General features: G+C 42.9%; 1 protein-coding gene across 1 annotated transcript in view; it reads left to right on the top strand.

Moving 5' to 3' along the window:
• Positions 1–12,336, top strand: part of ANOS1 (anosmin 1) — a 182,256-nt gene that overhangs the window by 157,330 nt on the left and 12,590 nt on the right. Inside the window, exon 9 of the mRNA XM_042926553.1 lies at positions 3,320–3,466. Coding sequence (XP_042782487.1) covers positions 3,320–3,466 — 147 coding nt within the window. The remainder of the gene's footprint in view (positions 1–3,319; positions 3,467–12,336) is intronic.

The raw sequence follows: 12,336 nt of genomic DNA, 5'->3' as shown, positions 1-12,336 counted from the left end.
GGGTTGAGACCCACCCCTTCCCAACTTGGAAAAGAACATCCACCAACCCAAAAATCTCATCTAGATCATGGAACATGGGTTATCTGTCCATTGTGCTCTGCACCTATATGTGTAGTGCGTTAAGTACGGCTCCATAAATATCTGTGAAACACAATCAGTAATCCCTATCTTATCTACAATGTCAGTCAACTTTCCATCAGACAGGTTTATTGTGAATGTTAATGTCACTTTTTAAAAAATTTTTTAAAGTTTTTTTTTTTTTTTTTTTTTTTTAGAGAGAGAGCACGTGCACAAGCTGGGAAGGGACAGAGAGAGGGAGAAAGAGGGAGAGAATCCCAAGCAGGCTCCATGCTGTCGGCACAGAGCCTGATGAGGGGCTTGATCTCATGAACCATGATGAGATCATGACCTGGACTGAAATCAACAGTTAGATGCTTAACCAATCGAGCCACCCAGGTGCCCCACTAATGTCACTTTCTAATCATCTTTAAAATTAGATAATGTTTTAACTGATCAATAAAGAGATACAAGAGTTAACCTATCAAAGGCCACTTTATTCTAAGGATTAACTTACTCATGTGGATTCAGAAAGGTGATAAAGGAAAAGTAAACGAGAGAATAGTTCAGAGTACCTGTCATAGCACATATTGTTTTGTCTCAGGGTATCCCTTGGAAGAGATGGGCTTTACCAAAGATTATGCAGGATATAGCTGAATATTTGTCAGGATTTCATACACTGATGGTGATATATAATCTCATAAATGCTAGTACATGACTTTTACAAGAACACCATATATTTCATCACAGACCAATGAGAAGTAAAGAATAATTACAACTTTACAGAATAAGCAAGGGAAATTATATTTTATAGGAAAGAGAGTAGTAAATGCCAGCATGTAAATTACTTTTTGAATTATATTTTCCAGGTCTGCAGGCTGCTAGGTGCTTTAATGACAAAAAGTTCTACGCCAACAAAGGCTGAATGTTCCTGCCATTTTGTAAAAGGGCCCCTTGAAGGAAGAAAAATGTAACAGCGTCTTGAAAGGAAATGTTGCTTGCTCTTTTGGAGGCTGGAAGAATCTTTCCAGGGTTGACAGATTACTGATGTTTTAGAGTTGCCTCATGCTGCTGGGGTATTCTTCCAGCTCTTCAAATTAAAAATGGAGCAGAGAGAAAATATCCTGGATCTCCTGATCTGTGAAATTAATCAGAATTGTGACATTTGAAAAAACAGCCTGGTCATTCACTTCTCTTAACTTTGGGACTATTAAATAAGAGCATAAATCAGATCTCGTATCTTTCTACAGTATGCAGGAATGATTTTATTCCATTCTTATTTAGTCGTGTAAGTGCAGGACGCCCCTTTCGAGTCAGGTCCAGGCTCCTAGGACTGACGCACATGCCTGTCTGTCCATTACATGTGGCCTCAGCAGCACTACATGGTGATGCATTTCTCTACTTGAAACATTTCAAGGGACCAATGGCAGTTCAAGAGACCAATGCCAGTTCACTCTTGAGATACAGAAAACTATGTCCTTACATATACGTAATGAGAAATAAAAGTTTGCATAGGATATAATAAGAATGCAGGAAGATAGAATTCACATAGAGATTAAACATAGCGTCTAAACCTCTATTTTGGTGGTCCTTGGCAAATTCTCAAAGTCACTCCCTGATAGTACAGGGATTAGAAACCTACATGGCTTGCGAAAATCTTCAATCCTTAGCTAGTCAACAGACACATTGCATGTGGGCAGCAGGATTCTTTACCTCCATGGTGACCAGGAACGGAATGAGTTTTGGCCAAGAGCCCTGTGTGTTCTCTGTCCTGGTTCAGTCTTCTCTGGGCTCCAAGCTCTCTGTGCTACTGGGCACACTGGCTGTCTCTGGAGGATGACACAGGGCCTCTCAAAGTGGCCTGTGATACTGTGATTTAAAATAAGAAACATGTATTTGGTCTTCGACCCCATTCCTGGCACTGGGACTCCATAAACATGCACAAGAACAGGGTTCGGAGAACTTCTGGGTTAGTGAACCCAGTGTGTTCAGTCCATGTGGCAGTGTGGGCACAGTGGCACCCCTAGGGAGGGCACGGAGGCTGTGTGCCCCTTCTCACATAGCTGACCTTGTGTAGCTCTTCCTCTGGCTGCTCTTGAGTTAGGGCCTTTATAATAAACCGATAGGTACTCTAGTGAGTAAAATGTTTCTGGGTTCTGTGAGCCACTCTAGAAAATTAGTTGAATCCAAGTTGGGGGTGGTTGGAACCTCCGACCTATCGTGGATAGTGAGAATATCACAGGTGCCAACCAGGACGTGTGAGTGCTGTCTGCAGTGGGGGCCATCTCGTAGGATGGAGCCCTTACCCTGGGGGATCCAAGGCTATCTGCAGGTGGATGGTGTTGGAGGGGGACCCCCCCGAAAATGGATGGTGTCCCCGGGGGGGATCTGAGGCCATCTGCAGGTGGATGGCATCAGAATTAGCTGAACGGTAGGACCCTCACCTGGTGTCTGAGGACTGCTGGTGATGTGATGAAACCCCCGACACACACATTGGCTTTGGGTGCAGAAGCCTGAAACCTAATGTTTCTCAGGGATCCATTTATTTGAACTATTTAAGATAAGACAGTCTAAGTTAGAACCTGCGTAATGCACCCATTTCCTTTGAATCCTGGAGCAGAGGATGTAGTGGGCACACTGGTGACAGGGGGCATGGTAGTATAAGTGGGCCCCACAGTGACAGTGGGCACAGCGGTGTCAGAGGGAATGGAGGTATCGGGGCACGGCAGTGTGAGCAGCAGTGGACGGTCCATGTGGTTGTTCTGCATTGGGGTGCTGGGGTCCTCAGTTTTCCTCTACTTGCCTCACCCAGGTCAGGAGTGTCCTCCCTGCCCCTGCTTTGTTCCCTCTTGCTCCTGTCTTCCCAAGCACGTGGAAGGGAGGGAAAGGAGGGAGGAAAGGAAGGAAGAAAAAAGAACCCTTAAATTCTATTCCCCCATCTAACGTATCACTGCATCGCATTGCATTTGCTGACTCAATATTTCCCGTACAAGTTGATTGAGTAAGGTTTCCATTTAGGGCCTCGCCCCAGGTGTTGGATAGATGATGCTGGTACTTCTGTGAAAAGCTATCTGTATTGTTTTCATGATACATGGTATTTCAATGTCATTTTACTTACTTTCTTTATAACTACAAAAAAAAATCTATAATGAGAAATGCCGTCTATACCTCTTTGCACCAGAGCGCCTTTCTCGCCGGGGTGAACGTATACTGATCACCGATTACGTTTAACAAGGGAATCACAGTGTTGTACTTTTTTCAGAAGAGCAAGTTGGGAAACCCAGGAAGAGTGTGGTGCACATACAGCCATCTTTCCAAAGACGACGGCCTGCTCGCCTCCTGGAAATCGGAGCTCCCTTCTATCAAGACAACCAACTGCAAGTGAAGGTCTACTGGAAAAAGACTGAAGGTGCGTCAACGCTCTTTGATGATTTGTTATTTGCATCAAGTAGCCCAGTGATCTCAGGGTGCTGGTGAGAAAGTCAAGTCGAGACACGGTGTTGATATTAAGGAACATGGCAGCTGAACAAAACACTTTAGTCCTTTTTTTTGTTTTTAATGCCTTGCTGTTGTGAAGTCTGGATGGGCAGCCCCGTCTTTCCCAGGAATCTGTATCACATTTGGAAATCAGTATCAGTCAGCTGCTTGCACGTTAACATTTCAGGGATGTTAGCCTGTCTTCACTGGGTTCTCAGAAGGCCAATCTCGTCTCCAAAATACTCATTATTTTGTGCTGTAAATTTTTGTTCTAAATGAGCTTTTTGTTTAAAAAAAAAAAAAAAGGCAACCCAAATAATTGGATTTGGAGATGGAAATGGAGAAAAAAAGTCCGTTATCTCAGTAGTATTTCATAGGAACAGCATTTAGGTGGATGTCCTTACGGAAGTTATCTGTGTTTCTGTTCTTCCCTGATTTGTTTTATGTGTATGTCCCCCCACATATACTATTTATATGTAAAAAACACACACATTTTCATATAACATATGAGCATTCTACCTTGTCGCGCGTTTCCGGTGACATTTGTGAATCGCTACTGTGCACAGACACGCCACACTATCCCAATGCTCCAGTAAAACACACCAGTCAGGTGCCTTCAGAAGTTCCATATGCTATGATTCATTCTTCAGTAAAGATTTGCCCTCAGAATACATTCTCTTCGTTCTGAGTCTTTGCTGGAGTGGCTGTCTTTGGGATAAATTCATCTTGTTTTCTTTATTCGTAGCATATTTATCTTGTGTTATTGAAATGGTCCTTTTGGAACTCCTGGTGTACTTTTATCCTCTCTGATGCGTTTTGAAAACATACAAAAAATAGATTGTTTCAAGAGCTCAGTTTTTACAATTCTTCCATTTCTTCTGGAAGGGCAGTGTTGCTTCGGTATTCACTCATGTGCCATACAGGAGACTGGTGTCGGAGTTCTTCTTGTTCCAGCAGTTTCTTCACAACTGTTGACATCTGGGGCACCTGGGGGTCCCAGTCGGTTAAGCGTCCAACTTCGGCTCAGGTCATGATCTCATGGCTCATGGGTTCGAGCACCGTGTAAGGCTCGCTGCTGTCAGTGCAGAGCCAGCTTTGGATCCTCTGTCCCCCTTGATCTCTGTCCCTCCTCTGCTTGCACGCTCTCTCAAGAATAAATGACACATTAAAAAAAAAAAAAAAATGACTGTTTCCCCAAAGCTCTGGGCTGCTACCTTGGCCCTAAATCAAATATTATGGGAAAGTTAATTTCTTTAACTTTCTGTAGAGTCATTTGGCATATTTTTCCAACTTTCTGGCATTACCACATTGTCTTAACTACTGTAGGTTTATACATATTTTTAATAATAGCCCTTCAGTTTTTTTTACTTTTTTTTCAAATTGTCTTGATTATTCTTGGCCCTTTGTATTCTTGTATAAAAATTTGCACTAGTTTCTCGATTTCCACAAAAATCTTCCGAGATCTTTACTGAAATTACAGTCAACCTATATGGTAATGACTGGAGGGGCGCCTGGATGGCTCAGTTGGTTAAGCATCCGAATTTGGCTCAGGTCATGATCTCACGGTTCTTGAGTTCGAGCCCTGCGTCAGGCTCTGTGCCGACAGCTCAGAGCCTGGAACCTCTTCGGATTCTGTGTCTCCCTCTGACCCTGCCCTGCTCCTGCTCTGCTTCTGATCACGCTCTGTCTCTCAAAAAGTAATAAATATATGGTAGTGACTGGAGAAGTCACTCTTTAAAGATCTGCACACTTGACATATCACTTTATTTATTCAGGTTTTAAAATTTCCTCTCAACAGTCATTTGTGACATATAATGTGGAAGCTGTAATACTTTTTAATATGATTATTCTGAGGTGTTTGTGTTTATTTGGATCCTATGATATATACATGCATACATTTCCCTCCATTTCATTCTCTAACTTTTGCTGCCATATATAAAAATGCATCTTCAAGGCAACTGGGTGGCTCAGTCAGTTAAGTGTCCCGACTCTTGGTTTCGGTTCAGGTCATGATGTCATGGTTCGTGAGTTTGAACCCCACGCTGGCCTCTGTGCTGATAGCACGGAGCCTGCTTGAGTTTCTCTCTCTCCCTGTCTCTGACCCTCCCTAGCTTGCACTCTCGCTCTCTCAAAATCAATAAACTTAAAAAAATCCATCTTCTATTTATGTCTTGATGGTGAATCCAACTATATTATTATATTACTTTGCTCATTACAACATTTCCTCTGATTCTTTTCCATTCTTCTGTAAAGGCAATCATGTAGCATGTAAATAATGAGAATTTTATAGTTTCCTTTCCAGACCTTTGACATTTTACTCCTTTCCCTTGCCTTGACGTTCAGTACAGGGTGGAATACAAGTGATCATTGCAGACGTGTATGGTCAATATTCCCATACAATAATGACTGGAACCCACAACGACCAATCTGTCTTCAAGTGAGGATTAAACTGAAACCACCGTGCAGTAGAGTTACTTTGCTGGCAGATGTAGGTTGATTTCACCAGATCACATGGCCACTTAGGAACTAAGAATAAGTCATGCTCTAACTAGAGTTTTGTCTTCCTCCAGAATGCGCTTTTTCTTAAATTATATCCATCCCATTTCCCTTTTGATTTTAAATTTGAAAGCCAAATTAACATATAAAACATAGGGGAGCCTCACTGTACCACAACCCTCTGTAGAAGGAGACTGTGGAAAGCTTTGGAGAGTCCAGCCCTCTCTGAAGTGGAAAGCATGTGTGCCGAACTTATTCCACATTTGTTCTCCTTCTAGAAGCCTGTTAGGCACCCTGTGACCTACAGAATCCCAAACCAAAGTTCCCCAGACGCTTATGAAGCATGTGTACATTCATAATTATCACAAATGTAGGAAAGGAAACGCCTTTTAAATCAAAACACAGTGCTACTATTTTACGAATTCTGTTCAGAATGTGAAAATGAGCTCTCTTTCTGTTATGAAAAGGACACTTTGGCTGGCTTTCTGGACGTTTTCACTCTGTAAAATTATAATTGTGTGCACTGAATACAACTCAATAGACCCATCTCAAATGGTTTGAAAGCCTTAGGCACAAGTACCTGAGTATTCTTTAATCGTAACTAATTTCCACTGTTGGATACACGGAGTTGAAAACCTAAAAGAAATTAAGTGTTGGTGACAAATCAGAGAAGAGAATCTTGTTCACTAATTGAGACAAAATTGTAAGTAGAAATTGGTTTCTACCTATCTGTTACGTTTCCTAAAAGTGAGGGTGGCCAGAACGTTGGTTTTAGACTTGGGAGTTAGGAACTCAGAAGCACAAATCTGTTCACTCACACTGAATATTCTCACAGAGAGAGAGCTTCAGTTGTTTTGTATTATTTATGATGACACAGCATATAATTTTGTAGGGAAGTGACTCAAACATCAAATATTAGCCCACCTTAGTGCATATGGTAGTTGGCTTATAATAGTGAATGCTCTGGAAGGAAAGAAATATCCTCAACAGTGAATTTCTGAAACAATCATTATTTATAAAAGGAATAGTTGTCCTTTTGTTATTCTACAGACATCAGTTCCAAATAGAATCTACCATTGATTATTTTAGGCTTTTTGGTTTAGACTTAGTGTTTGCACTCCAAAAATATGAAAAATTAGCTCAGAGAGAGAAAACATACTTCTACTTTGAGTAGAAATGCCTTCTGCCTAGGAGGTGTTCAAAATTCTTTTACAGAATTGTACAAAATCAGCAAGTCTGTCTCACCAAAGCATTTTTACAAATATGAAGAGAACGAGGCATTATTTCGTGAAAGGATATCATCCAACTAACATTTATTGAGCATGTACTACCTACCAGGTGCTATTTCTGGTGTTAGAGATGCTTAGAGAACAAACTCCCATCTAAGAAATGGGCATTTTCTGATGCCTCTCCACGTGTATGTCCCCTGCCATCAGTGTGGAGAGTTCCCCTCACCGCAGCTATTCCACGGTGCTCAGAGATGGTCTCTTTCTCACAGCTCTGAGTTCAGTCAGGCCAGCATTCTTGATCATTAGATGTTTGGAATTTAGAGATTAACATTGAATTAAAAATTGTGCAGCCTTTAGTTTTTGCCAGACACTGTTGGATACATTTTACTTTTTATTTTGAGTTAGGTATATTTCAGGAACAAATTAGAGACATCTACTTTTTGAAGCATAGTTGAAGCATGCTGAAAATAAATTTCAGTATTTAAAAATACTTCTCAAGGACTTTTTAATTCATTTGTGGAAGGAAGAACCTAAGCTCAAGAACCAGAACAGCAAGGCATTTAGGATAGAATTTTCATATGTATCCCCTTAGGTAACATTTGATTTAATGACACTGTTTTTCATATTCTAGTTAGACACTTGGTCCTGAAGTCATATCCTAAATACGAGCTTGCAGTATTTTCATACTTGGCAAGATGAAGCTGAAGACAAGACTGACTGTCTATCTGTCTATCTTGTCTAATTTATCTATTTATTTTTGAGAGAGTGCATGTGAGCAAGTGGAGGAGGGACAGAGGGACAGAGAGATAATCTTAAGCAGGTTCCATGCTCATTGCAGAGGCCATATTGGGACTCGATCCCATGACCCTGGGATCATGACCTGAGCCAAAATCAAGAGTCAGATGCTCAACCGAGTGAGCCACCCAGGTGCTCCAATGGTCACTTAAGCTTGAAACCATTCTTTATTCTTCTCCCCTCCACATGTTAGGTATATGGTATCATACTTTACGTCCTTTTATTTTGTGAATCCATTCGTAGAAAAACTTACTGCTTGTGTTTACTGCTTTTCTTATTCTTGCTTATGGTCTTTCTTTTCCACTCAAAGTGGCCCCTTTAACATTTCTTGTAAGGCTGGTTTGGTGGTGATGAATTCCTTTAGCTTTTGTATGTCTGGGAAACTCTTTCTCTCTCCTTTTATTCTGAATGATAACCTGGCTGGATATTCTTGACTGCGAGCCTTTTTTCTTTCAGCAGTTTGAATATATCATGCCACTCCCTTTTGCCCTGCAGAGTTTCTTCTGAAAATCAGTGGATAACCTTAGGGGGCAACTGTTTTCTCTTGCTGCTCGTAAAATTCTCTCTTAATCGCTACGTTCTACTATTTTAATTACTATTTATCTTCTGTGGACCTCCTTGGGTTGATATTTTGGGGGCTGTGTCTCCTGGATCCAGATTTCTGTTTTCTCCCCCAGATTTGGTTTCAGCTATTATTTCCTCATACTCATTTTCTGCCCCTTTTTCTCTCTCTTCTCCTTCTTATATCCCCCTATAATGTGAATGTTATTACGTTTCATGTAGTCACTGAGCTCCCTCAGTGTATTATCATTTGTTGTTATTAATAGTTTTCTCTCTCCTGTTCTGCTTGATTGCTTTCCATTACCGTGGAAAGCACTGCCTCTCTTCTTCTGCTTCCTCTAGTCTCCTGTTTATTCTCTCTTGTTGATTCTTAGTTTCTGTTATTGATGTTTTCATCTCATTGGTTCTGCGTTATGTTTTCTATCTCTCTGTTGATGTTCTCACTGAGATCCTCTAGTCTGTTCTCAAGTCCAGTGAGTATCTTTATGACCATTACTTTAAATTCTCTATCAGGCATCTTGTTTAGCTCTCTTTCTGTGATTTTGTCCTGTTGTTTCATTTGGAACATAATTCCTCTGCCTCCTCATTTTGTCTAACTCTCCGTGTGTGTTTCTCTGTGTTAGGGAAGTCAGTGACGTCTCCTGCTCTTGAAAGCAGTGTCCTTATGAAGAAGAATTCTGTAGTGCCCCATATGCAGTGTCCCCTGTTCACCAGAGTCTGGCACCTCAGGGGAGTCTGCTCTGTGTGTTGTGTGCACTGTGCTCTTGTAGCTGAGTTGTGTTTCCCTTCAGGCCAGTTGTCTTCCATGGCTCTATCTGCCTGTTGTGGGCAGGGTTTGGTTCCTGTGTTGTTAGGGGCCAGACTGGGGTCACCTTGGGCTTGGGTAGGGTCAGACCAGGCATTTGCAGGGCATTCTTACTGTGTTGTCCTCTGAGAAGCTCATGTTGGTGGGTGGGGCTTGCAGTGAGACCCGAGGTCTGCCTCCGGCCCACTGCTGGGGCTACAGCTGCAGTTGTCCTGGCATGTTGGTTACTTTCCCCTTGCCCTGGGGCAGGAGTTGCTTTGGGGTGATGTTGGCCTCTGACAGGACTGTTTGCACAGTGCCAGGCTGGGTGCACTGCTTTAGATGGGCTCTGGCCAAAAGTGTATTGGAGGGGGTGGGTCCCACAGGAGAACACGGGGGCAGGGGTGTGCAGAGTTAGCAAGGTTCCTGAGGGCCACGTGCAGCCCAGATCTGGCTTCAGGGGGCGTGTCTGCAGAGGAGCATTGTTAGCAAGCAGGTAGAGAGTATTTGTCCTGCAGCAGGTGTCCCTGTTTCGAGCCAGGGAGGTTGGGGAGAGAAATGGTGCCTGCCACTGTTGTTCTTGGAGAAACTTCCCAAAGATCCCTTCCCTGCAGCACATATTCTAAGGTTACTAAACAGATCTCCCTCCTGTGAACCCCAGGTGTTTCTCATCCTGTTGCTTCTGTGCTGTATCTCAGAAGGACTATTTGTTATGCTGTCTCTTTAAAGGCGGGGACTCTGTCTCCTCACCCTCCAGCTCTCCAGAGTCATCCCTGCTGAGTTTAATGTTTAAGCTCTACTGATGGTAATAATTCAAGAAATTCTGCCCCTCTAGTTTGCAAAGCCAGACGTTATGGGCCTTGTCTTCTGTGTGTGAGTCCCCCTGTGCTTTGGGTGCCTGGTGTGAGGGTCCACGCCCATGGAGTTTCTCTCCCGGGACAGTCCTGGGGCTCTGGTTAATTGCCAACCATGTCTCTGCTCTTCCTACCCTCTTCACAGTGCCTCTTCTCTACATGTAGCTGTCATGAATCTGTTCTGCTAGGCTTCAGGTCATTTTCTGGGTTGTTTACACTGAGGTGGGTGTTATCTTGCTGTATCTGTGTCATTATGTGAGCTTGGGATCTTCCTCCTGTGCCCTCTTCCCTGGAAGTCCAAGAAAATGATATTGAAAGCCGTGGGACTGAACAAAATTATTCAGAAAGGGGACCATGAACTCAGGCAAGGCTGAGCTCATCTAGAGCTGATGGGGGGGAGGGGATGGAGTTGAAAGCGGGTGTCCAATGTCATTTGTTTTTTTATTTTTTGAAAGAGAATGCCTGTGAATGGGGGAAGGGCAGAGAGAGGGTGACAGCGGGTCTGAAGTGGGGGCTCTGAGCTGACAGCACAGAGCCAGACACGGACCTTGAACTCAGAAACCGCAAGTTCAGACCTGAGTCAAAGTTGGATGCCTAACTTACTGAGCCACCCAGGTGCCCCCAATGTGTCATTCTTAGCACCTCCTCTTATGAAAATAGAACCATGTTGTAAACAATGCATACGATTTGTAGAGTCCCAAGAGTACTCAGCTATCACTGTATGCCATATCACAGTATTAGCACAAACCAGAATCAGTCCCCTCAGCAGGGAGTGTCAGCCCCAGAGCAGAAAAGAGTCTCTTCCCATCTCACGACTTTTTTTTTTTTGTAACATTTATTCATTTTTTTGAGAATGAGGGAGACAGAGCACAAGTGAGGGAGGGGCAGAGAGAGAAGGAGACACAGAATCCGAAGCAGGCTCCAGGCTCTTGAGTTGTCAGCACAGAGCCTGATGGGGGGCTTGAACCCATGAGCCACGAGATCGTGACCTGAGTCAAAGTTGGGCGCTCAACCGACTGAGCCACCTAGGTGCCCCAAGGTCAGGACAGTTTTGAAGGTCTTGAGCACAGAAGACCCAAAGTAAAGACAAGTGGCCGTGTGGTATTTACGTAGTGTTTTGGAAACATGAGGGTCAGGGATGCTAAATTAACAGGCTAGAATAATCAGGGTACCAGAAATTCATACCGGGACACTGGCTCTGCTTCTGGTTTGTCCTACTCGAGCTGCTTTGACAGGAGAAGCGTCCCGCAGACTGTCCCCGGCTGTGGATGACTTCACTTCACGTGGGTGCCACTTTAGTGCCCGTGTGCTCCGTGCTGGGGACGTGGAGGGACTCTGTTGATGGGGCCAGCGGGCTGCTGTGGGTGATGGCAGTGAACTAACTACAAGGCAATGTGCAGAGACCTGAGGGCCCAAATCGGCGTTTTATCAAATTGCGTTTTCCGTTTGGTGATCTCATTGCACTAAAGACAAGCCTGAGAGACGCTGAGGCAGAAATGGCGGGTGACCAGTTTTATTCTGTCTGCCTGCGTTTAGAGTGACTTTTTCACAGCAGAGCCAAAATCAGTTAAGTCACTGTCATGAGTTTAAGTATGAGACATGAGTACAAATTTTGTTTGCTGATTTAATTTAAATTATTGTAATTTAATTTTTTGTAATTTAAAATTTAATTTTTAAAATTATTTAATTTAAAATTATTGACTCAAAAAAATTATTTTTTATTTTTTCAAGTATCAACATACAGTTTTTACTTATTGGCTACATACTATCATCTCGTTCTGTTTACCTGCTGTCTCTGTACAAAATAATATTTTAAAAAAATGTTTTTTAATGTTTTATTTTTTTTTAATTTTTTTTAACGTTTTTTAATTTATTTTTGAGACAGAGAGAGACAGACCATGAATGGGGGAGGGGCAGAGAGAGAAGGAGACACAGAATCGGAAGCAGGCTCCAGGCTCTGAGCAATCAGCCCAGAGCCCGACGCGGGGCTCGAACTCACAGACCGTGAGATCGTGACCTGAGCTGAAGTCGGATGCTTAACTGACTGAGCCACCCAGGCGCCCCTAATGTTTTATTTTTTGAG

Source organism: Panthera leo, chromosome Y (genome assembly GCF_018350215.1).
Source record: "Panthera leo isolate Ple1 chromosome Y, P.leo_Ple1_pat1.1, whole genome shotgun sequence".
Lineage (NCBI taxonomy): Eukaryota > Metazoa > Chordata > Mammalia > Carnivora > Felidae > Panthera > Panthera leo.
The sequence above is the reverse complement of the archived record's forward strand: the minus strand, read 5'-3'. Positions and strand labels throughout refer to the sequence as shown.